Raw genomic sequence first — 27,102 nt, forward strand, 5'->3', positions numbered from 1 at the left:
ACAAACTAGTCAGAGTAGGAATGTCAGGATAGATAGGATGAATGCGTGTCTCGAGAGATGGTGCAAGAGGGAGGGATTCAAATTCCTCGGACATTGGAACCGGTTCTGGGGGAGGTAGGACCAGTACAAACCGGACGGTCTGCACCTGTGCAGGACTGGAACCGATGTCCTAGGGGGGGTGTTTGCTAGAGCTGTTTGGGAGAGTTTAAACTAATGAGGCAGGGGGATGGGAACCGATGCAGGAAGTTGGAAGGCAGTAAAACAGGGACAGAAACAAAAGGCAGTAAGGGGGAAAGTGTAAGGCAGAGAAGACATAGTCAAAAATCAAAAAGGGCGACAGTACAAGTTACAGTGACTGAGGGGAGCTCAGTGAATAGGACCAGGAATACTAAAAGGAATAAAACGGGAAGTGAAAACATTAATGGTAAGCGACGCAGCAGGTTGTTACATGAAGATATGGGTTCAACGTCAAGGAAAATTAGGAGAAAGGTTAAGAGGAAATATAACTTAGGAAAGGTTACTGATCGAGGTGTTAAGATTCAGAACAGAGGTAAAAAAGCCAACATAAGTGTGCTTTACCTGAATGCTCGTAGTATTCGGAATAAGGTAAATGAGTTGATGGCGCAAATCATCGTGAATGACTATGATTTAGTGGCCATTACTGAAACATGGTTAAAGGATGGTCACAACTGGGAGTTAAATATCTGAGGGTATCAAATTATTCAGAAGGACAGAGTGGATGGTAAGGGAGTTGGTGTAGCTCTGTTAGTTAAGGATGACATCCGGGCAACAGTAAGGGATGACATCGGTGCTATGGAGGATAAGGTTGAATCCATTTGGGGGGAAATCAGGAATAGTAAGGCGAAAAAGTCACTGATAGGAGTAGTCTATAGGCCACCAAATAGTAACATTATGGTGGGGCAGGCAATAAACAAAGAAATAACTGATGCATGTAGAAATGGTACAGCAGTTATCATGGGGGATTTTAATCTACATGTTGATTGGTTTAACCAGGTCGGTCAAGGCAGCCTTGAGGAGGAGTTTATAGAATGTATCCGCGATAGTTTCCTAGAACAGTATGTAATGGAACCTACGAGGGAACAAGCGGTCCTAGATCTGGTCCTGTGTAATGAGACAGGATTGATTCAGGATCTCATAGTTAGGGATCCTCTCGGAAGGAGCGATCATAATATGGTGGAATTTAAAATACAGATGGAGGGTGAGAAGGTAAAATCAAGCACTAGTGTTTTGTGCTTAAACAAAGGAGATTACAATGGGATGAGAGAAGAACTAGCTAAGGTAGACTGGGAGCAAAGACTTTATGGTGAAACAGTTGAGGAACAGTGGAGAACCTTCCAAGTGATTTTTCACAGTGCTCAGCAAAGGTTTATACCAACAAAAAGGAAGGATGGTAAAAAGAGGGAAAATCAACTGTGGATATCTAAGGAAATAAGGGAGAGTATCAAATTGAAGGAAAAAACATACAAAGTAGCAAAGATCAGTGGGAGATTAGAGGACTGGGAAATCTTTAGGGGGCAACAGAAAGCTACTAAAAAAGCTATAAAGAAGAGTAAGATAGATTATGAGAGTAAACTTGCTCAGAATATAAAAACAGATAGTAAAAGTTTCTACAAATATATAAAACAGAAATGAGTGGCTAAGGTAAATATTGGTCCTTTAGAGGATGAGAAGGGAGATTTAATAATGGGAGATGAGGAAATGGCTGAGGAACTGAACAGGTTTTTTGGGTCGGTCTTCACAGTGGAAGACACAAATAACATGCCAGTGACTGATGGAAATGAGGCTATGACAGGTGAGGACCTTGAGAGGATTGTTATCACCAAGGAGGTAGTGATGGGCAAGCTAATGGGGCTAAAGGTAGACAAGTCTCCTGGACCTGACGGAATGCATCCCAGAGTGCTAAAAGAGATGGCTAGGGAAATTGCAAATGCACTAGTGATAATTTACCAAAATTCACTAGACTCTGGGGTGGTCCCGGCGGACTGGAAATTAGCAAACATGACACCACTGTTTAAAAAAGGAGGTAGGCAGAAAGCGGGTAATTATAGGCCAGTGAGCTTAACTTCAGTAGTAGGGAAGATGCTGGAATCTATCATCAAGGAAGAAATAGCGAGGCATCTGGATGGAAATTGTCCCATTGGGCAAACGCAGCATGGGTTCATAAAGGGCAGGTCATGCCTCACAAATTTAGTGGAATTTTTTGAGGACATTAACAGTGCGGTAGATAACGGGGAGTCAATGGATGTGGTATATCTGGATTTCCAGAAAGCCTTTGACAAGGTGCCACACAAAAGGTTACTGCATAAGATAAAGATGCATGGCATTAAGGGGAAAGCAGTAGCATGGATAGAGGATTGGTTAATTAATAGAAAGCAAAGAGTGGGGATTAATGGGTGTTTCTCTGGTTGGCAATCAGTAGCTAGTGGTGTCCCTCAGGGATCAGTGTTGGGCCCACAACTGTTCACAATTTACATAGATGATTTGGAGTTGGGGACCAAGGGCAATGTGTCCAAGTTTGCAGACGACACTAAGATAAGTGGTAAAGCAAAAAGTGCAGAGGATACTGGAAGTCTGAAAAGGGATTTGGATAGGCTAAGTTAATGGGTTAGGGTCTGGCAGATGGAATACAATGTTGACAAATGTGAGGTTATCCATTTTGGTAGGAATAACAGCAAAAGAGATTATTATTTAAATGATAAAATATTAAAACATGCTGCTGTGCAGAGAGACCTGGGTGTGCTACTGCATGAGTTGCAAAAAGGTGGTTTACAGGTGCAACAGGTGATTAAGAAGGCAAATGGAATTTTGTCCTTCATTGCTAGAGGGATGGAGTTTAAGACTAGGGAGGTTATGCTGCAATTGTATAAGGTGTTAGTGAGGCCACACCTGGAGTATTGTGTTCAGTTTTGGTCTCCTTACTTGAGAAAGGACGTACTGGCACTGGAGGGTGTGCAGAGGAGATTCACTAGGTTAATCCCAGAGCTGAAGGGGTTGGATTACGAGGAGAGGTTGAGTAGACTGGGACTGTACTCGTTGGAATTTAGAAGGATGAGGGGGGATCTTATAGAAACATATAAGATTATGAAGGGAATAGATAGAATAGATGCGGGCAGGTTGTTTCCACTGGTCGGGGAAAGCAGAACTAGGGGGCATAGCCTCAAAATAAGGGGAAGTAGATTTAGGACCGAGTTTAGGAGGAACTTCTTCACCCAAAGGGTTGTGAATCTCTGGAATTCCTTGCCCAGTGAAGCAGTTGAGGCTCCTTCTTTAAACGTTTTTAAGAAAAAGATAGATACCTTTCTAAAGAATAAAGGGATTCGGGGATATGGTGTACGGGCCGGAGAGTGGAGCTGAGCCCACAAAAGATCAGCCATGATCTCATTGAATGGCGGAGCAGGCTCGAGGAGCCAGATGGCCTACTCCTGTTCCTAGTTCTTATGTTCTTATGGAGAGCATCAACTCTATGCAGGCAGGGAAGACACCGGGACCCGACGGGTTTCCGGCAGACTTCTACAAGAAAATTCGCACCAGTCCTGGCCCCACACCTAAGGGACATGTTCACGGACTCACTGGCAGGGGGCACCCTGCCCCCCCCCCCCCCCCCCCCACGCAAGCGCAGCCCCCCCCCCTCCCGGAGAGAACACCAGAGGTGATCGTCTCCCTGGGCGCAGAAAAGGCCTTTGAAAGAGTCGAATGGAGCTACCTCCTCGAGGCACTGGAACGGTTTGGGCTAGGAGCGGGATTCACCACCTGGGTGAGGCTCCTGTACAACGCTCCCAAAGCGGGTGTCTGAACTAACACCACCAGCTCTGAATACTTCCAGCTACAGAGAGGAACAAGACAGGGCTGCCCCCTGTCCCCACTCTTGTTCGCGCTAGTGATCAAACCCCTGGCAATAGCCCTGCGGGACGCAAAAAGCTGGAAGGGAATCCAGAAATGAGACAGAGAGCACAGGGTCTCATTCTATGCAGATGACCTGCTCCTCTATGTCTCGAAGCCACAGGAGGGACTGAAGGCAATATTGCAAATGCTGAAAGAGTTTGGAACCTTCTCCGGCTACAAACTTAACCTGGGCAAAAGCGAGACATTCCCAGTGAACCCAAAAGGGGGAGGGAAAGAGCTGAAGGGGCTCCCATTCAAAACGGCCCAGAACAGATTCCGTTACCTGGGGATCCAAATAGCCAGAGACTGTACACAGATCCACAAGTGGAACCTGACCAGCCTGGTGGAGAAAGTAAGAAAAGACCTTCAAAGGTGGGGCTCACTCCCACTCTCCCTGGCGGGCAGACTGCAGACGATCAAGATGAACGTACTGCCAAGGTTCCTCTTCCTGTTTAAATCCATCCCGATCTTCATCGCCAAGGCCTTTTTCCAAAACATAGACAGGCTAATCATGGTGTTTGTGTGGGGGTCAAGAACCCGAGAATTAGGGCAGCACGGTGGCGCAGTGGTTAGCACTGCAGTCTCACGGCGTCGAGGTCCCAGGTTCGATCCCGGCTCTGGGTCACTGTCCGTGTGGAGTTTGCACATTCTCCCTGTGTTTGCGTGGGTTTCGCCCCCACAACCCAAAAGATGTGCAGGGTAGGTAGATTGAACATGCTAAAATTGCCCCTTAATTAGAAAAAATGAATTGGCTACTCTAAATTAAAAAAAAAGAACCCGAGAATTCCCAAGCCGACACTGCAAAGAAGGGAAGTCAGAGGGGGCCTGGCTCTACCGAACCTACAGTAATACCACTGGGCAGCAACGGCAGAAAACGTGAGGGGATGGACACAGATGGACAAGAACCCGACACAGATTGGGTACAAACGGAGGAGGCATCCTGTAAAGGAACAACCCTCCGGGCCCTGGCCACAGCAGTATTCCCATCCTCCTCAACAAGGTACACAACAAGCCCAGTGGTAGCGGCCACGCTGAGAACGTGGACCAAGTTGAGACAGCACTTCAGGATAACCAAAATGTCCCTCATGGCCCCCATCTGTGGCAATCACAGATTCCCCCCATCCATGCTGGATACCACCTTCAAAAGATGGAGGCGGGACGGGGGCACACTGACGGTCGGGGACTTCTACGTAGGGCACAGACTGGTGGCATTGGACGAACTGACGAGGAAATGGAAACTAGCAAGAGGACAGGAATTGAGACACCTCCAAATAAAGCACTTCCTCCGCAAAGAGACAGTAGGGTACCCCGGGGCCCAAGAAAGCACACCACGAGAGGACCTGATAGGAACAAGCAGCGAGAAGGGGGAGCTATGTGAGAAAATATACGGACAGAGCCCGAACAGCACTGGACGGGACCAGACAAAAATGGGAGGATGAACTGGGGACAGAGGTAGGATGGGGACCCTGGAGCGAAGCACGAAGCAGGGTGAGCTCCACCTCCTCCTGCGCGAGGCTAAGCCTAATGCAGCTCAAAGTGGTGCACAGAGCGCACCTGACCAGAACCCGAATGAGCAGGTTCTTCCCGGAGGTGGAGGACAAATGTGAGGGGTGCCAGGGGGGCCCGGCCAACCACACCCACATGTTCTGGGCATGCCCCAAACTTGCTGGGTTCTGGACAGCCTTCTCCGAGGCAATGTCCAAGGTTGTGGGGGTGAGGGTGAAGCCATGCCCAATAGTGGCAATCTCCGGGGTATCAGAGCAGCCAGAGCTACACATGGGGAAGGGGGCTGACGCCCTTGATTTCTCTTCCCTAATCGCACGCCGGAGAATCCTGCTCGGCTGGCGATCGGCAGCACCACCCGCAGCTGCAGACTGGCTCACTGACCTCTCGGAATTTCTTCACCTGGAGAAAATTAAGTACGTCACCCGAGAGTCAGAGGAAGGCTTCCTGGATACTTGGGGGCTGTTCGTCGGCCTGTTCCCAAACCTGTTCGAGGCCAGCAACGAGGAGTAAGCCAGAGGGAAAAAACGCACAAAAGGATGAAGAACCAAAGGACTCGGGGGATGGGGGGAGGGGGGTGGGGGGAGGAGAGAAAAATGGGGCAAGCATAAGAGAAGAGGAAGGGTGCTGAAACCAATGGGGGGGGGGGTGGTGGGGGGAGAGAAAGGGGGGATATCATAGACCGATCCAGAGGGCAGCAAAATGTACGTACAGTTAGTCAAATGATGGACAAAACAAACCTCTCTGTAAAATAAAGCAAATTAGCGCGGGCAAGAAAAATGTAATGTATATCAGTAACAACTGTTTATAAATACGAGAAAAGCCAATGAAAAATTTTTCAAAAAAACAAAAAGACAGGCCCAGCAGAGGTGGTGGTGGCACAGTGGTACACAGTCAGTAGGACGTTCCTCGACTCTGGACCCCATGAAGTCTCAGGGCTTCAGGTTAAACATGGACAAGGAAACCTCCTGCTGATTACCACATTCCGTCCACCATCAACTGATGAGTCAATACTCATATTGAACATCACTTGGTCGAAGCATTAAGGTTGGCAAGGGTGCAGAATATACTTTGGGTGGCAGACTTTAATGTCTTTTTTTAAAAATTTTTTATTCTCCTCCATTTTCACATTTTCTCCCACATTTACATCCATCAACAATAAACAATAATCAGCAAGATATGTCAGTCCCCATAATAACAACAACGATCCCATCTACCCACCAACCCCCAAACCTCAACCCGCATGTTTACATAAACAAATGACAAAAAGAAATCAGGGATTACCCGTAGTCACCCTTAATCTTACACAGTTCCCACCCCCACCCAACCCCAGGTCTCCAGCTCCTCCCGTCCACTACCTCTTGTGAAACTCCTCCCCCTACCCTCGGTTCCTTCCCCCCCAACTTTCCACCCCGGCTAGACCACTCGGACCCTGTTCTGCCAGGCTCTGATGGCCGCAGCCCCTACCCCCACCTCACTCCCGTTCACTGGCCGGCACAAACCGGCCAGCGTGGAGGCCCCCGCCCGGGTCCCTTTCCCACTTGCCCGGCCCCAGGAAAGCCCAAAGATCCCTTTTTAGCACACAAACCGCGCATATCCACCTACACCCCAAAGAACTCTCATTTCAAGTGAAAGTCCCGTCCCTTCCCTTGTCCAAATATATACCACCTTGGCTCCTTTAATCTCTACACCCGCGTGCAGTGATACAAAAAAGAAGAAAATACAGTCATGAGGTTACATCGGCACATGGCCATTCCTCAATTTGTCAGTTCTGCCACAGTCCTTCTGCTTTCGCAAACTCCTCCGCTGCTTCCGCCGTTCCAAAATAAAAGTCCCTGAGCTTGTAAGTCACCCTCAGCTTCGTTGGATATACAATGCTGCACCGCACCTTGCTAATGTACAGTGCCCTCTTCACCCGGTTGAAGGCAGCCCGCCTCCTTGCCAGCTCCACCGTAATGTCCTGGTATACACGTATACCAGCTCCAGCCCACTGCACCACCCGCTTCTGCTTGGCTCAGCTCAGGACCTTCTACTTCACTCTGTACCTACGGAAGCACAGAGTCACTGCCCTTGGCGGCTCACTCGCCTTTGGTACAGGCCTCCACGGCTGATGAGCCCGATCCAGTTCATATCGGGAGGGGTCCTCCCCCTCCCCCAGTAGTTTTGCCAGTATCGCGGCAAAATACTCAGTCGGCTTCGGTCCTTCAACTCCTTCGGGCAGTCCCACAATCCTCAAATTCTGTCGCCTGGATCTATTTTCCAGGTCTTCCATTTTTCCTCGCAGATCCTTGTTAGTATCCATCACCTTCCGCATCTCTTTCCCCATTGAGGCAAGTTGATCACCATGCTGCAATAACGTCTCCTTCACTTCCTTCAGCGCCTCCCCTTGCTCTCGCACCTCCGCCACTGCGCTCGCCACCTCCGTCCTCACCGGGGAAACCGCCTCCTCCACCAGCACACTCAAAACCTCCCTCATCTCCTTCCTCACCGTCTCCATGCATTTCGCAATCTGCGCCAACTGCTTTTCAAATTCCGCAGCCATCACCTTGGTTATTTCTTCAGCCGTAAGCAGTGCGGCCTTCCCTGGTGCTCCAGCCTCCATTTTTCCTGGTGACCCCGCGGTGACCTTTCCACTCCCCGACGGACCTCCAGCTGGTTATTTTTCGGCCGTTTTTTTGCTCACCCTCGACATTTTTCTTTGAGGGGTTTTTCCCTCCAGCGTCTTCACTGTGCCTCCTCCGTGCCTTCTCCCTGCTTTTGCCGCCTCCGTGGACCCTGAGACCGGGCTTAAAGCCCCGAAATTGCCGTTCCCGAGCGGGGGCTCTCCATTGTGCGGCCGCCTCCCGTCCGCCGTCACCGGAAGTCCCCTTCAATGTCCATCGCCAAAAGTAGCTTGATAGTACCACTGCAGACTTCCAGTTGCGGCTATGCGGAGCGAAGCCGCACGTTCGGCAGCTCTCGATTGGAACGGACTTTTGGGCTCTTTGCAGGGCCCCCAACGGCATCTTTTCGACATTTCCCGGTGTTGAAAGAAGACTGCAACATTCCCCCAACAGTGTATGGCTTGGACCAGAAGCGGGGCGACTAACAAAGTGGTGGTGAAGCCAAAGAAAGTGCGAGGGAAGAAGAGCAAGATGGCGGCGGGTGGGGACCAGGCAGCGTGGATGCAGTGGGCGCAGGAGCAGCATGAGGTTATCCAGCGCTGCTTCAGGGAGCTCAAGGCGGACCTGCTGGAGCCGATGAAGGCTTCTATTGATAAGCTGCTGGAGACCCAGACAGCCCAGGGGGTGGCAATCCGCGAGGTCCGACAAAAGATCTCCGTTAACGAGGACGAGATCTTGGGCCTAGCGGTAAAGGTGGAGGCGCACGAGGCGCTCCACAAGAAATGGCAGGAACGGTTCGAGGAGATGGAGAATCGGTCGAGGCGGAAGAATCTGGGGATTCTGGGCCTCCCAGAGGGGCTGGAGAGGTCGGACATGGGGGTCTATGTGGTCACCATGTTAAACTCGCTGATGGGAGCGGGGTCCTTCCAGGGGCCCCTGGAGCTGGAAGGGGCCCATAGAGTTCTGGCGAGGAGGCCCAAGTTTAACGAGCCACCGCGGGCGGCGCTGGTGCAGTTTCATCGGTTCGCTGATCGGGAGTGCGTACTCAGGTGGGCCAAGAAAGAGAGGAGCAGCAGGTGGGAGAATGCGAAGGTTCGAATATATCAGGACTGGAGTGCGGAGGTGGCGAAGAGGAGGGCCGGGTACAACCGGGCGAAGGCGGTGCTGCACAGGAAGGGGGTGAAGTTTGGCATGCTGCAGCCGGCGCGTCTGTGGGTCACCTACAAGGACCGGCACCATTATTTTGAGTACCCGGAGGAGGTGTGGGCCTTTGTTCAGGCCGAGAAGCTGGACACAAACTGAGGGTCGGGATGGGGGGTCGAGTGTGGGGATGGTCGGGGATTGTTGTTGTTGTGTTACATTTTGAGGGGGGGTTCTTGGTTCTGGTTTATTTTTGGTTCGGTTAGGGTGGGTTGGGCACTGTTTTAGTTGGGTCTGTCGGGTGGACTCTTGGAGGGGGGCAAGTAAACGGAGTAGGGGGTGGATGGCCGGTAGGGGGGATGGGGCCCTGCGGGGAGGGGGAGGCCCGAGTCGGGGGTGAGGAGCCTGGGCCTGTAAAAGGAGCTGCACCAGAGGAGGCGGGGTCGGGCAGGTGGAAAGCGCGGGCTTTTTCCCACGCTGAAGGCTGGAGGAAGCGGGGCCGGGAAGCGCGGGTTTTTGCCCACGCTTGGGATGGAAGGGGGAGCCAGAGAGCCTGCGGGTGGGTAATGGAGGGGAAGGGGAAGTCCCACAATGGAAGGAGTCGAAGAAGAGGAGGGAGTGGCCGGGGTCAGCAGGAGTGCAATGGGGGGAGCAATGCAGCTTGGAGGGGTCCTAGCTGGGGTGGGGTATGGGGGGAACCGTGTTGGAGCTGGTATGGTCAAGGGGGAGCTGGAGCGAGTAGAGGGGGTTGGGATGGGGGTCTTCCGCCGTGGGGAATGGGCCGGGCGTGGGCGCGTGGCTGGCCGAGGAGGGGTTATGGCTAGTCGGCGGGGGAGGGATAGCCCTCTGATCCGGCTGATAACCTGGAACGCAAGGGGACTGAACGGGTCAGTTAAGCGGGCCCGGGTGTTTGCGCACCTGAAGGGGCTGAAGGCAGATGTGGTCATGCTCCAGGAGACACACCTGAAGGTGGCAGACCAGGTCAGATTGAGGAAGGGATGGGTAGGTCAGGTGTTTCATTCGGGGCTGTATGCCAAAAATCGGGGGGTGGCGATCTTGGTGGGAAAGAGGGTGGCGTTCGAGGCGTCGAGCATTGTGACAGACAACGGCGGCAGGTACGTAATGGTAAGTGGTAAGCTGCAAGGGGAGAGGGTGGTGCTGGTCAACGTGTACGCCCCGAACTGGGACGATGCGGGTTTTATGCGGCGCATGTTGGGTCGGATCCCCGACTTGGAAGTGGGGGGCCTGATAATGGGGGGGCACTTTAACACAGTGTTGGATCCGGCACTGGATCGCTCCAGGTCTAGGACGGGTAGGAGGCCGGCGGCGGCTAAAGTGCTGAGGGGGTTTATGGACCAGATGGGAGGGGTGGACCCTTGCAGATTTTCAAGGCCGGGGGATAGGGAATTTTCATTCTTCTCGCACGTTCATAAGGCCTATTCCCGGATCGACTTTTTTGTTATGAGCAGGGTGCTGATTGCGAGAGTAGAGGATACCGAGTACTCGGCGATAGCCATTTCGGATCACGCCCCGCATTGGGTAGACCTAGAGCTGGGTGAGGAGAGGGATCAGTGCCCGTTGTGGCGCTTGGAGGTGGGGCTGTTGGCGGACGAGGAGGTGAGCGAGCGGGTCCGAGGAAGCATAGAGAGGTACCTGGAGGCCAACGATAACGGGGAGGTCCGAGTGGGGATGGTCTGGGAGGCGCTGAAGGCGATGGTTGGGGGAGAGCTGATCTCTATTAGGGCCCACAAGGAGAGGATAGAGCAAAGGGAGAGGGAGAGGCTGGTGGGGGAGATGGTGAGGGTAGACAGGAGGTATGCGGAGGTGCCGGAGGAGGGACTGTTGAGGGAGAGGCGCAGCCTCCAGGCCGAATTCGACCTGTTGACCACCAGGAAGGCGGAGGCGCAGTGGAGGAAGGCCCAGGGGGCAACTTATGAATATGGGGAAAAGGCAAGTTGAATGCTGGCGCATCAGCTTCGGAAGCAGGACGCAGCTGGAGAGATCGGGGGAGTTAAGGACAGGGGAGGAAGTGTGGTGCGGAGTGGGGTCGGCATCAATGGGGTCTTCAGGGACTTTTATGAGGAACTGTATCGGTCCGAGCCCCCACTGGAGGAGGGAGGGATGGGCCGCTTTCTGGACCAACTGAGGTTCCTGAAGATGGAGGAGAGACTGGTGGCGGGATTAGGGGCCCCGATTAGGCTGGAGGAGCTGGCCAAAGGAATAGGGAGCATGCAGGCGGGGAAGGCACCGGGACCAGTTTCCCGGTCGAATTTTACAAGAGAAATGTGGACCTGTTGGGCCCGTTGCTGGCTAGGACCTTCAATGAGGCAAGGGAGGGGGGGGCTTTGCCCCCGATGATGTCCCGGGCACTGATCTCCTTGATCCAGAAGCGGGACAAGGATCCCCTACAGTGTGGGTCTTACAGGCCGATTTTGTTGTTTAATGTAGATGCCAAGGTACTGGTGAAGGTCTTAGCCATGAGAATTGAGGATTGGGTGCTGCAGGTCATCCATGATGACCAGATGGGGTTCATGAAGGGGAGGCAGTTGAATGCGAATGTGCGGGGGCTCCTGAATGTTATTATGATGCCGGCGAGGGAGGGGGAGGCGGAGATAGTGGCGGCGATGGACGCTGAGAAGGCCTTCGATAAGGTAGAGTGGGGGTACTTATGGGAGGTGCTGAAGAGGTTCGGGTTTGGGGAGGGGTTCGTCAGGTGGGTTAGGCTGTTGTACGAGATCCCGATGGCGAGTCTGGCCACGAACAAGAGGAGGTCTGAGTACTTTCGGTTGCATCGAGGGGCGAGGCAGGGGTGCCCCCTGTCCCCCCTGCTCTTCGCACTGGCGATTGAACCCCTGGCTATGGCACTGAGGGAGTCGAGGAATTGGAGGGGGCTGGTGCGGGGTGGGGAGGAGCATAGGGTGTCGCTCTATGCGGACGACATGCTGCTATATGTGGCGGACCCGGTGAGGGGAATGCCGGAGGTAATGAGGATCCTCAGGGAGTTCGGGGATTTCTCAGGATACAAGCTCAACATGGGGAAGAGCGAGTTGTTCGTGGTTCACCCAGGGGACCAGGAGAGGGGGATTGGCGAGCTCCCACTAAAGAGGGCAGAGAGGAGCTTCAGGTATTTGGGGGTCCAGGTGGCCAGGAGCTGGGGGGCCCTGCATTGACTTAATTTCACGAGGCTGCTGGAGCAAATGGAGGAGGAGTTTAAGAGGTGGGACGCGTTGCCGCTGTCTCAAGCGGGTTGGGTGCAGTCAGTCAAGATGACGGTGCTCCCAAGGTTTTTTGTTCCTGTTCCGGTGCCTCCCCATTCTTATCCCGAAGGCCTTCTTTAGGCGGGTCAACAGGAGCATAACGGGGTTTGTGTGGGTGCGAGGGACTCCGAGGGTGAGAAGGGTGTTCCTGGAGCGGGGTAGGGATGGGGGGGGGCTGGCGCTGCCCAACCTCTGCGGGTATGACTGGGCCGCCAATGCGGCGATGGTGCGCAAGTGGGTGATGGAGGGGGAGGGGGCCTCTTGTGAGGGTACGAGTCTGGAGGCGCTGTCAACGGCGCCGCTGCCGCTCCCTTCAATGAGGTATACCATGAGCCCGGTGGTGGCGGCTACCCTCCAAATTTGGGGGCAATGGAGGCGGCACAGGGGGGAAGTGGGGGCCTCGGTGTGGACCCCGATAGGGGGAACCCACGTTTGTCCCAGGGAGAATAGATGGAGGGTTTTCGGGGTGGCACAGGGCAGGGATAAGAAGGTTGGGGGACCTGTTTGTGGATGGGAAGTTCGCGAGCCTGGGTGAGCTGGAGGAGAAGTACGGGCTCCCCCCCGGGAAACACCTTTAGGTATCTACAATTAAGGGCGTTTGCCAGGCGGCAAGTGGTAGAATTCCTGCTGCTGCCGCCACGCACGGTACAGGACAGGGTGCTCTCGGGGGTGTGGATTGGAGAGGGGAAGATCTCGGCAACATACCAGGTGATGCAGGAGGAGGAGGAGGCCTTGGTAGAGGAGCTGAAAGGTAAGTGGGAGGAGGAGTTGGGGGAGGAGATCGAGGAGGGGACGTGGGCAGATGCCCTAGGGAGGGTGAACTCTTCCTCTTCGTGCACGAGGCTCAGCCCCATACAGTTTAAGGTGCTGTACAGGGCACACATGACCGGGACAAGGATGGGCCGGCTTTTTGGGGGTGAGGACAGGTGTGTTAGGTGCTTAGGGAGCCCAGCAAACCACACCCATATGTTCTGGGCATGCCCAGCGCTGGAGGAATTTTGGAAGGGCGTAGCGAGGACGGTGTTGAGGGTGGTAGGATCCAGGGTCAAACCGGGCTGGGGGCTCGCGATATTTGGGGTTGCAGAGGAGCCGGGAGTGCAGGAGGCAAAAGAGGCCGGTATTCTGGCCTTTGCGTCCCTGGTAGCCCGCCGAAGGATCCTTCTTGAGTGGAAAGATGCAATGTCCCCAAGCGTGGAATCCTGGATCAACGATATGGCGGGGTTTATTAAATTAAATCGGTGCAAGGGTTTTTCAGGCGGTGGCAACCATTCTTAGACTTCCTGGCAGAACGGTAAACAATGGTCAGCAGCAGCTCAGGAAGGGGGGGGGGGGGTTCTATTTTATTTTTGTTTGTCTATACTGGGGGATCTGAGGAGGTGTATATATTTGCTATGTGTTTCGGCGGATGTTAATTTATTATTTATGTATCGGGGGGAGGGGGGTACTGGGTTGCTTTGTTTTGTTTGGTAGTTAATTCTATTGGGTTCCTTTTACATTTTGTTGTTGATATTTTGTGAAAACTTTAATTAAAAAATTTTTTTGAAAAGATAGTACCACTGCAGACCAAGCTGGCTGAGTCCTAAAAGACGTAGCTGCTAGACTGGGACTGCAGATTGTAAGGGAACCAACAAGAGGGAAAACATACTTGGCCTCATTCTCATCAACCTGCCTGCTGCAGAAGCATCAGTCCATGACAATATTGGCAGAAGTGACCACTGCACAGTCCTTGTGGAGATAAAGTCCTGCCTTCCCACTGGCAATACCCTCCATCGTGTTGTGTGGCACTACCACCGTGCTAAATGGGACAGACTTCAAACAGATCCAGCAACTCAAGACTGGGCATCCATGAGGCGCTGTGGGCCATCAGCAGCAGCTGAATTGTATCAACCACAATCTGCAACCTCATGGCCCGGAATATCCCCCACTCTACCATTAACCACCAAGCAAGGGGATAAACCCTGGTTCAATGAAGAGTGCAGGAGAGCATGCCAGGAGCAACACCAGGCACACCGAAAAAACCTGGTGAAGCTACAACATAGGACTACTTGAGTGCCAAACAGCGTAAGCAGAAAGTAATAGAGCTAAGGGATTCCATAACGAATGCATCAGATCTAAGTTCTGCAGTCCTGCCACATCCAGCCGTGAATGGTGGCGGACAATCAAACAACTCAATGGAGAAGGAGGCTCCACAAATATCTGCATCGTCTATGATGGAGAAACTCAGCACATATGTGCAAAAAACAAGGCTGAGGCATTCGCAACAATCTTCAGCCAGAAATGCTGAGTGGATGATCCATCTCGGTCTCCTCTGGACGTCTCCAGCATCACAGATGCTGTCTTCAGCCAATACGATTCACTCCACACGATATCAAGAAACACTGAAGGCACTGGATACTGCAAAGATTATGGGCCCTGAAAATATTCCGGCAATAGTACTGAAGACTTATGCTCCAGAACTTGCCGCAACCTTAGCCAAACTGTTCCAGTACAGCTACAACACTGGCATCTACCCGGCAATGGGGAAAATTGCCTGTGCACAAGGAACAAGACAAATCCAACCCTATCAGTCTACTCTCCATCACCATCAAAGTGATAGGAACATAGAAACATAGGAATCAGGAGCAGAAGTAGGCAATTTAGTCCCTTGAGCCAGCTCCGCCATTCATTCAGACTTTGGTTGATCTCTTCCTGGTCTCAAATCCACCTCCCTATCTGTTCCCCATATCCCTTTAATGCATTTTGTTTTATCAGAAATATAAAAATCTCCTTCTTGAAATCATGTAATGATTCGGACTCCACCACACTGTTCACCATCCTCTGCGAGAAGTAGTTCCTCCTCATCTCAGTTCTAAATCTACTGCACTCAACCTATATCTGTGACCCTCTCGTTCTAGATTGCCCCACAAGGGGGAACATTTGGTCTACATTTACTGTATCAATCCCTTTTAGTATTATATATGTCTCGATCACCATTTGGCCCATCGATCCTGCTCTGCTATTTCATCATTACTGATCTCATCCTGGCTCCACCGTCCTGCCCGTTCTCCATAACCCTTCAAACCATTACCACTTAAAAATCGGTCTAACTCCTCTTTAAATTTACTCACTGTTCCAGCATCCACTGAATTCTGAAATAGCAAATTCCATAGATTCACAACCCTTTCGGAGAAGTAGTTTCTCTTCAAATCCAGATTAAAATTGCTACCTCTTGTCCTAAATCTATGACCTCTCGTTCTAGAATTCCCCACAACAGGAAGCATCCGCTCTACGTCTACCTAACTTTTATCATCTTGTCTACCTCAAGTTGATCTTCCCTCATTCTTCTAAACTCTAGAGAGTAAAGGCCGAAACTGTTCAATCTCTCTTCGTACGACAAACCCCTCATCTCTGGAATCAACCTAGTGAACCTCCTCTGAACTGCCTCCAATGCCACCACATCTTTCCTCAAATGAGGGGACCAAAACTGTACACAATACTCCAGGTGTGGTCTCATCAATGCCTTGTATAGTTGCAGGAACACTTCCTTATCTTTATACTCTATTCCTTTATGTCCCTTCTGCTGTTCGCAGTGGGAAAGATAATAGAGGCCGTAACCAACCAGCCCGTGTTTGCAAAACCTCAAAACCTAGGGCCCCCCCCCCGCCCCCCCAGCCACGACGGGCTCCCTGGCGGCGATGGGATGGGGGATCCATGCAAAACACCGTAGACATTGGTGGGACCGGAAGATCCCATCGGCAGCCAATGCTGGAAAATATACCACGGTGGGGAAGGGCCCATAGTGTGCAACATTCGATTTGGTTCTGGGATTGGACAACATTCCTCACCGTCGTAAATAATCCTCATCGTGCTCAGACTTAATCTAAGATTATCAGTCTGGCCCGCAGTGTGGTGCATATACTGGAAGCTACATATATTAAAACATAGGGCCCTGTACTATGACCGAGAGACGACTGTATATTTCTTGAATGAATATGAATACGAGTCAATGAACTCTCATGTACAGAAAATATTACTGTTAAACCAATAAATTAATCTCATAAAATCATCTTTCTTGAATAGTTAATCATAGTAATGATTTATCACATTTAATGCTATTTAATCTTACTTGTGCATCACTAACTATAATTGCATTCATGTGAACTAAAATTAATATCCCTGTGGAAATATAATTACTGCTCGACACAATGAAGCCCCATTAGTTTATTTAGACATACGTTAGTAAAACAAATCGTAATGGACTTCCGACAAGAAGTGCTTCAAATTTGACATTTATTTTTAAGCAATACCGCTTCCGCAGAATACTTAATTTGCTATAAGAGAATGCAATTAGAATTTTATAGTGGGCTGGATATAAATACAGAAGTGCATTCAGCTTCCATGGTTTGCAGAACCTTCCTAAGGCTGTTCAGGTCGATTATTAGAGCCGTGAAATTTTAATATTGCTTGGAATAGCCCAAGAATGGTAAATGTTTAATGCAATGATATTCAGTTTGGGGATTGGGGATTTCCTTGACCTACTTCTATTCATTAATGTGCTCCAGTATAGATTGTGCTCAATGGCTCTTTAACTTTAACTCGCTCAATACTGTGGGCCTTCACCAATGTGCTTGAATAGTTCTACTATTCTTCCTCCAAGCTGTATCCATCTGTACATAAAATTTCAATAGCCTGTCCATGAAGTCAATTACTGTTCATTTTATACAGACAGAGAGAGAGAGAGGGGGAGAGAATGAAACAGATAGAGAGAGATACTGCAGAATATCCAAGAGAGAGTGGACAGAAAAGAGGGGAATGTCATGATATCCACATTAACATATCATGGTGCAATCACACACACATACTGATGGACAGGTAGTTGGACCAACCAACACACACACAACATCGCAGCCAATCACCAGTGAGAGCACACGCACTATAAAACAGGGAACACCACAGTTCCCGCTCTTTCTCCCAGGAGATAGCTCAGAGCACAGAGCTCATAGCGTGCCACTCAGACATACACCATGTGCTGAGTGCCTCACTAAGATAGTGCTAGGGCTGGGCCCACAGGTTAGCCGGTGAAGTACGAACCACAGCCAGAAGTTAATAGTTATTATTGTACAGAATAATAAAACAGAGTTGTACCATCCACAACCGTGTTGGTTCGTTTGTGTATCGGAACACCCAACACGACAGGGAAGAGTGAGGAGAGTTTGAGAGACCAGCCTCGGGCAAGAAATTCATCAGCTCCCTATTCCCCCTTGGTCACTGTTACCTTGTATGTACTGCGCACAAATGGTGAAGCTTGCGGAGCCCGGATGATTGGGTCTCAGGCCCTACTAGTCTTCAGGCGGCACTGCAGATAATCCAGTTATGTTCTAGAATACGGCCGCTGATAGATCAGTGGCTGGGAGAACAATCGTGTCATTTTTTTTTCCATTATTCATTCACACAATGTGAGCATCACTGGCAGGGCCAGCATTTATTGTCCACCTGTAATTGTCCTGTAGAAGGTGGTGGTGAGCCGCCATCTTGAACGTATGAACTAGGATCAGGAGTAGGCCATTCAGACCCTCGGGCCCGCTCCACAATACAATCGTGGCTGATCTCATCTCGGCCTCATCGCCATCGTCCTCCCTGCTCTCCATAACCCTTCATCCCACTACTAATTAAAAACATACTTATCGCCTCCTTAAATTTGTTTAGCGTTCTGACGTCCCCGTACTCTGGGGTGGAGACTTCCACAGATTCTAAACCTTTTGAGTGAAGTAATTCCTCCTCATTTCTGTCTTACGCCAGCCACCCTTAGCCTAAAACAAAGGCTAAAGTAGGCGGCACGATAGCACATTGGCTTCACAGCTCCAGGGTCCCAGGTTCGATTCCCGGCTTGGGTCACTGTCTGTGTGGAGTCTGCAAGTTCTCCCTGTGCCTACGAGTGTTTCCTCCGGGTGCTCCGGTTTCCTCCCACAAGTCCCAAAAGACGTGCTGCTAGGTAATTTGGACATTCTGAATTCTCACTCAGTGTACCCGAACAGGTGCCGGAATGTGGCGACTAGGGGCCTTTCACAGTAACTTCATTGCACTGTTAATGTAAACTTAATTGTGACAATAAATATTATTATTATAAGCTATGGTTTCTCGTTCTAGAATGTCCAAGAAGGAGAAATGCTCGCTCTACTTCAACCCTGCCAATCTCTTTTAGAATTTTATAGACCTCAATCTAGATCCCCTCTCATTCTTCTGTACTCCAGCAAGTATAGACCTAAACTGCTCCATCTCTCTTCATAAGCCAAATCCTTCATCCCTGGAATCAATCTATTGAACCTTCTCTGAATCACCTCAAATGTATTTACATACTTCCTGAAGTAATGGGATCAAAACTTTGCGCAGTACTCCAGATGCGGGCTTACCAATGCCTATAAAGTTGGAACAGCACTTCCCTACTTTCTTACTCTATTCCATTCGCAATGAATGCCAAAATTCCAATTGCCTCCCTTATTACCTGTGCACCTGCATACTAACTTTCTGTGATTCACACACAAGGACACCCAGATCCCTCTGCACCAAAGCATTTTGGAGTCTCTCTCCATTTAGATAATAAGTTGCCTTTTTATTCCTCTAGCCAAAATGAATAACCTCACACTTATCGACATTAAATTCAATTTGCCAATTGTTGGCCCCCTCACCTAATCTATCCATTTTTAAATTTCTTATTTCCTCATTGCAACTTGCTTTCCCACCTATTTTAGTGTCATCTGCAAAGATAGCTATGGTACATTCTAGCCCTGCATCCAAGTCATTAATATAGATTGTAAATAGTTGGGGCCCAAGGACCGAACCCTGTGGCACACCACGAGCTACAGCTTGCCAACCAGAAAAAGACCCATTTATTCCCACTCTCTGCTTTCTGTTGGTTAGCCAATGCTAGATCCAAGCTAATATATCACCCCAATGCTGTAGGATCTTACCTTGTGCATTGACCTTTTGTGTGGCAACTTCCCAAATGCCTTCTGGATGTCCAGATACACTACACTACAGGACCCCCTTATCCATTTTGCTTGTTACATCTTCAAAGGACTCTAGCAAATTAGTCAAACATGATTTACCCTTCATAAAAATATACTGGCTCTGATAGATTGCATTATGACTTTCCAAATGTCCCGTTGCTACTTCCTTAATAATGTATTTGATCAATTTCCCAATGACAAGCGATAAAATAACTGGTTTATGGTTTCCTACTTTCTGCCTTTTTCCCTTTTGAACAGGAGGGTTACACCACCCTTTTACCAATCCACTGGAACCGCTCCAGAATCCAGGGAATTTTGGAAAATTATAATCAAAGCCTCCACTATCTCTGCTGCCACTTCCTTTACGACCCTAGGATGTAGGCCATCAGACCCTGGGGACTTGTCTGCCTTTAATCCCAACAGTTTGGTTTGTACTTTCTTTCCTATTGAACATGATTGTTCTAAGTGCCTCCCTTTTTATTATCTCTCCATTACCTGTTACTATGAGGATGGTTCTAGTGTCTTCCATCGTGAAAACCGTGGAAAATATTGATTAAGTGTCTCTGCCATTTCTGTGTTCCCCATTATTAACTCCCCAGTCTCGTCCTCGAAGGGACCAACGTTGATTTGTTACCCTCCTCATTTTTATATACTTGTGAAATTTGTTGCTATCCGTTTTAATATTTTGCGCTACATTTTTTCATAATTTACCTTTTATTACTTTTTTAGGAACCCTTTGTTAGGCTTTAAAAGTTTCTCAAACCCCAGCCTGCCACTGACCTTTGCAATATGGTAATGCCTTCATTTTTGCCTTTATGTAATCATCAGCCTCTTTGCTTACGGGTGTTTCGGTGGCACAGTGGTTAACACTGTTGCCTCACAGTGCCAGTCACCCGGGTTCAATTCTGGCCTTAGGTGGCTGTCTATGTGGAATTTTCACTTTCTCCAAATGTCTGCATGGGTTTCCTCCGGATGCTCCGGTTTCCTCCCAGAGTTCAAAGAAGTGCAGGTTAGGTGGATTTGCCATGCTAAATTGGCCCTTCAGTTAAATGGGGTTACGGGGATAGGCAGGGAGGTGAGCCTGGGTAGAGCACTCTTTCAGAGTGTCGGTGCAGACTTGATGGGCCGAATGGCCTCCTTCTGCACTGTAGGAATTCTATGGCTTTATGGTAAGCCAGACCACCCACCCTAAAGTCTATTCAGCCGCTTAACGTGCAAACTCCACACAGTCACCCAAGGCCAGAATCGAACCCGAGTCCCTGGCACTGTGAGGCAGCAATGCTAACCACTGTGCCACCGTGCTGCCCTGGGGGCTGGACCCCCTTTTGGCCCGAACGTCAGGGGTTACCAACCCAAAATCCTATCCCTGGAATTAGGAAGACGGTAGACGGCAAACACATCTGTTACTAGTTTCAAGCATCTGGCTTTATATGAAGCTATTTTCTTTTATCGGAAATGTCTGATTGACCAAACCAAGGTTTATTGAGTAGGAGTGCTACTTATTAAGCACTGACAGGAGTTTATTGAGTAACTAATTCCCTGACCAAAGAGGCATAATCACCTCTGGCCTTGCAAGCAGTTGGAGACTGTGACAAACTACAATTCATGGCCACCTAATTGGTTTAATTCAACAGCTGTAGGCCTATTAAAAAAACATTTTTATTTTTGCTGGAGGGGATAGACCACAAGCATCCAATAGGTTAAGGACACTAGATTATAATTACACATAATATGAATGGAGTCAAAATATTGGATAAGAACAAATGTCAAGGGCATAGTTTTCCAGTAGTCTGATTATTTGAGACAGCAGGCAAATTGAAACTGAAAATGAAAGTAATTTGAATTAGGGATATTAATGAAGATGAAAATGTGGTTCTGGGCTGGGTGGCCCTGGAATTCCAGAACTCAGCTATGTTTAGACTTCACCCCATTTTTACTGACTGTGACGGGGAAGGGTAGATTGTAGTGGGTGGAACAGCACTAGCAGATCTTCTTGACTAAACTAAGAGCAAAATACTCTGGAAATCTAAAACAAAAATGCTGGAAGACCTGAGAAGGTCTGGCAGCATCTGTGGAAAGAAGATTGCATTTGAGTCCGTATGTCTATTCTTCGGAGCTGGAGAGAGGTAGAAATGTGATCCTTCTCTTTAACTTTCGTTAAGATCCTGGCTGATCGTAAATGCCGAGTTGTTTCAAATCCCAGAAGAAAACCCCAAACTGCTCTCGACTGTATTTTTGCGATTTGATATAGTGTGGGGAAAGGTTTCAAATCCAGAGAATAATGTCCTTGACGTTTTGTGCGTATTTTAATAAAATAAATGTTTATTAGGAAATAAAATAAACAACAATAAAGTAATCTAGAGGTATACCTAACGACGGCAATGGCTATACACGGTGTGTCACTAATTTAAACAGGACCAAACAACCATAACTTAACTACCTCAGAGCGAATTCTCCCCAAATTACAGAGTTTAAAATCTGTTTTTAAAAATCCAGTAATAGTTACCACACTATGCAGTTACACCCCTTTGGGGTTGTTTCTGAGATAAAACATGCAGTTTGCTTTTCAAGACAGGCTTTCTTCACAGACATTTCTTGCTCGCAGTTAAACAATTATTCCTGTTGTTGGCTGAGGTCTAAAACAGCTCCCTGCATAGATTTAATCATTTCCTTAAATACATTTTCCCTTTGATCTTCCATATCTCAACTAACCTCTTCAGAACGCAAGTCTTAATTATCATGTTTTTTATTATTTTAGGTCTCAGAGCGTAAAAACCAAGTACACACTTTATGACCATCACTTTACACCTTTACTTCAGATCTTGGGCGCAATTCTCCCATCGGGAGTCTAAGTGCCGACACCAGAGTACAAACAGGAGTGTTTCACTCCGGTGTCGGAGCCCGCCCCCAGCCCCCTATTCTCCTGCCCCCGGGGGGCTAAGAGTGGTGTCGCATCATTTACGTGCGCCGGGCCTTGGCCGGTGCCGCGTAAATTACGTCACCCGTGCATGCGCGGTTGCCGTCCTCCCCAAGGCCGCCCCACAAGAAGATGTCGGATGGACATTGCCGGGCGGCGGAGGAAAGGAGGTCATCCTTCAAAGAGGCCGGCCCGCTGATCGGTGGGCACCGATCGCGGGCCAGACCCCATTTGAGGCCCCCCGGTGCAGGAACCCCCCTCCCCCACAGGCCGCCTTCCCCCACCCCCCCCCCCAGCGTTCCCGCGCTGAACCCACCGGCAGCGACCAGGTGTGGATGGCGCAGGTGGGAACCCGTCGTGTTGGGCAGGCCGCTCGGTCCATCCAGGCCGGAGAATCGCCGCTCTCCCGTTGCAAACGGCGATTCTCCGAGCGGCCAGCCGTGATTCTCACCACGCCGGTTTGGGGGGGGTGGGAGAATCGCGTGCGGGTGTCAGGGCGGCGTGACGGGACACGCACGGTCCCCCAGCGTTTCTCTCACCCTGTGTGGGGGGGGGGGGGGGGGGGAGAATTCCGCCCCTTGTATCTCTTCTTTTGAACCCTTAACAACGTATACAAATACATTCATGTTCTGTCCCCTATTGTTACTAACTTGCCTTCGGTAAACATATATTTGCAGCGTTGCTAAGCTCATCAACAGATCAATGGCACTAGTTTCATTAACACAACTGTCCCTGCCTTAATTAACTTATATTTCCCCACAGTTCTAAAAATATATAACCAGCAGAAAATATTCCAATTTCCTGGATTTCACTGATATTTTCCTGTCACCAATATTTTCCCGGCACTACCTTCGCTGCACTCCGTCCATAGCAAGAACATCCTTCCTCCGATAAGGACACAAAAACTGCACACAATACTCCAGGTGTGGCCTCACCAACAACCTATACAACTGTATTAAAACACCCATATTCCTGTATTCAAATCTTTGCATGTCTGTTGACGACACTCTGCTCTGCCTCATCATCACATCTCTTGAGGCGGAGGTTTCCTGGGATGGCTGGACTGTCATATGAGGAAAGATTAAATCGGTTAGGATTATATTCATTGGAGGGATAGGGGTTCTCACAGAAACTTACAAAATTCTAACAGGATTAGTTTCAGAAAGAATCTTCCAATGGTGGGGGAGTGCAGAACTAGGCATCATAGTTTGAGGATAAGGGGTAAACCTTTTAGGTGAGGAGAAATTTCTTTATCCAGAGAGTGGTGATTCTGTGGAATTCACTACGACAGAAAGTAGTTGCGGTGAAAACATTGTGTAATTTCAAGAACAAAATCAGATATAGCTCTTGGGGCTGTAGGGATCAAGGAATATAGGGGAAGGTGAGATCAGCCATGATCATAATGAATGGCGGAGAAGGCTCCAAGGGTTGATGGCCTCCTCCTGCTTCTAATTTCTATGTATGTTTCTATGTATGGACGTGAAAACTAATGCTGTGCCTTGAGATGATGTTGCTGAGAGGTAGTTGAGAAATAGGGGGGGGGGGCAAGGATAGAACCCCCGGGGACATCAGAGGATCAGGAGAGGTGCAGGGACAGTATGGGCAGCCATTATCAGTGATCGATGGCCGCAAATACATAGATATGAATGGAACCAGCTGGGAGCAGTCCCATCTACGTGGGTGACAATGGAGAGGTGTTGCAGGAGGGTGGTGTGATTGACTGCTTCAAAGATTACAAACAGTTTCAGAAGGACAAGGAGAGGAAGTTTATCTTTGTCATAGATACATAGGACGTCATTTCTGAATTTGATACGAGCCATTTCGGTGCAGGAGCAAAAACTGCACTGGAGGGATTCACACAAGGGAGTTCCAGGAAAAATGTAACCAATTTCGGAGGTGATATGTTCAAGAACTTGGAGGAGGGAAGGGAGGTTGGAGATGGGTGGGCAGTTTGCAAGAATGGTGAGGTCGATGGTTGTTCTTTGGAGGGGAGATTTAAAAGGAGAGTGGACCACGCCTGAAGAGAGATAACAGTTTCCAACATTGGCTACCAACGGAGGCAGGAGGGGAAGATGGGTGATCATTAGTTTAGTGGGAAAAGGATGAAGGGATCAAGAGTCTCATGGACAAGGGGAGCTCGGAGAGGGCATGAGGGAGATAGGAGAGACATTAGCGACAGCTGCAAGGTCAACATTAGGGCTAGGGGTGGTATTAAAGGAAGTTTGTCCTGGTGGGCTAGTGGAGGCAGCTGATCAGATTGTCTCTGCCTTAGTGATGACGAAGTCCACAAGCTCCTGGTGCTTATTGCTGGAGGTGAGGGTAGAAGGGACAGGAGAGCAGCATTTGCAAATGTGGTTTGTGGTGGAGAAAGGAGGGCTGGAGATAATCTTTGCATTCCAAGACGATACTGCAGCTTTAGAACACCAGAGCAAAAACCAGTGGTGTTTTAATTGGTCCAGTCAGAAAAACATCGGCCTCAAAAAGGGAACCACCATGAAATGCCTGAGCCCCATGAGGAAACTTTATATTTTAAGCAACTTCCATCGAAAATCCAAGTACTAAGTGCTACAAATTGTCATAGCATTATAGGTAAATTGGCCATAGTCCCAGATGACCACAGGCGGCTTTCCCCTTTGAGGAGGAGAGCGGACTGGTGGTGATTTAACCTGGGGATCACCACACCTCAGGCGAGGGGCAAGGTTGAGAAGGTGGGGCCTTCATGAATAACTTCACCCGTTGCGGGAATTGAACCCGTGCTTTTGGCCTCGCTCCGCATCACAAACCGGTTGCCCAGCCAACTGAGTTAAACTGGCTCCACAGCATTACAAACAATGTTAATTCAAACATTGTTCTCGTTGTTGTGCCAGTTTTGATGCTGCCTTTGGTGGCTGCCCCTCAGCATGCCCTCTGCCCGCATTTTGCATTAATTTGCAGCCAAGAAGATTCATTTCATTTTACTTACCCATTGCCTTCAGAGGAAACGTTCAACAGAGGTGTCTTATCATTGTAATCGGCCATTTCCGACTTGGAGTTGAGAAGTTGGCATTCTAAATTCCTCGGTGCATTGGAGTGGACCCTACAATAAAGGAGGGATAGAAGGATTTAGTTTGAAGATTATTCAGGCATCATAGAATCCCTACAGTGAAGATGCCGGCCATTTGGCCCATCGGCTTTGCACCGACCCTCTGTAAAACACCCTACCATGGCCGACACCGCTGCCCGATCCCCATAACCACACCTAACCTTTGGACACTAAGGGGGAATTTTAGCATGGCCAATCCACCAAACCTGCTCATCTTTGGACTGTGGGAGGAAACCGGAGCACCCAGAGGAAACCCACGCAGACACGGGGAGAACATACAAACTCCACACAGTCACCCAAGGTTAGAATTGAACCCAGGTCCCTGGCACTGTGAGGCAACAATGCTAACCACTGTGCCACCGTGCCGCATTAGAATACGTTTGCCCAGAATTTCATACCACGGTTAAATCGGTGAGGCAGTCCTTAAATTTTGCTGTCTCAAAGAACAAAGAACAATACAGCCCAGGAACAGGCCCTTCAGCCCTCCAAGCCTGTACCGGTCATGATACCATCCTAGACCAAAACTGTTCTTGCCAATGGTCATTTATAAAAGATAAGTAAAATAAAGAATGACTTGCACATATAAAGGGTTTGTTATGACTACCAAACATCACAACGCACTTCACACTCAATAAAGTACTTTTAAAGTAAAGTCACTGTTGTGATGCCGGAAATGCAGCAGCCAATTTGCCTACAACGAACTCCCAAAGGCAGCAAAACGATAACAACTGGATAATGGGCAGCGTGTTCCGGACCTTCTTGCTGTCGGGATCTTCACTGAGGAGTACCTGGCGATAGGACAGGCGAGCCATGAAAATTGCCACTGAATTCGACGGGACTGGGAGATCCCACCAGCAGCCATTTGTGAGCTGCCTCCAACACAGGAAAACCCGCCACAGGGGGAGTGGGGGGTGCGCGCAGCTAGAAAATTAGAGCCAACATGTTTTTGTGACCTTGAATAAATATTGTCCATGCACCAAGGATAAATCCCTTGCCATTCTTAGAAAGAATGGATTGAATATTTTATGGCTACCTGAGATAGCACACAGGGCCTCGATTCAACGTATCATCGGAGGTATAGGACCTATAGTAGTGCAGAGCTCCGTCCATAGTACGCTGCAATGTCATCCCAGATCCTAGAAACCTGTGACTCAGTGGGAGCAACCGGGCCAAGGTTTACTCCTGCTTTTCTCATTAAAATTGGCACAGCAAGCAACAAACTATTTTTCATTCATCCATGGGATTTGGACATCCCTGGCTAGGCCAGCATTTATTGCCCATCCCTAATTGCCCTCGAGGCGGTGGTGGTGAGCTGCCTTCTCGAACTGCTGCAGCCACTAAATCGGAGGCAAGGAAGCCAAAGTCCATTCATAGACTTGACTTATTAAACTTTCCCAATCCAGGCGCCTGTGTAAGAACATCTGCCTTCAGCAAGCTTCTTTCTGCCCAGTCTGTATGGGGCAATTTAGAACTGAATTCTGTGCGAAGTGCGCACATTAACTTCAATAGATTCACAAATTAATTCCATACTGAACAGCTGAAGTTTCCTCCTGGCTTAAAGGACACAAGTATGTTATCAGATCTGTATAATGGGTGCTGTTGACATCCAGATAATAAACATCAAAGTTCAAAGAGCAGGGGCGAAATTCTCCGTTATTGGCGGAAAGTCCGCCGATCGGCGCAAAAAACGGTGCAAATCCGACTTGCGTCA

At 49.4% G+C, this 27,102-nt stretch overlaps 1 protein-coding gene across 2 annotated transcripts in view; it reads right to left on the bottom strand.

Annotated features, from left to right (window-relative positions):
- The window catches only part of oca2 (oculocutaneous albinism II), a 690,248-nt gene that overhangs the window by 533,204 nt on the left and 129,942 nt on the right, over positions 1 to 27,102 (bottom strand). For both annotated transcript variants that reach the window (XM_072477223.1, XM_072477224.1), the window contains exon 3: positions 25,272 to 25,385. In XM_072477223.1, coding sequence (XP_072333324.1) covers positions 25,272 to 25,385 — 114 coding nt within the window. The remainder of the gene's footprint in view (positions 1 to 25,271; positions 25,386 to 27,102) is intronic.

This window comes from Scyliorhinus torazame, chromosome 15 (assembly GCF_047496885.1).
Source record: "Scyliorhinus torazame isolate Kashiwa2021f chromosome 15, sScyTor2.1, whole genome shotgun sequence".
Taxonomy (NCBI): domain Eukaryota; kingdom Metazoa; phylum Chordata; class Chondrichthyes; order Carcharhiniformes; family Scyliorhinidae; genus Scyliorhinus; species Scyliorhinus torazame.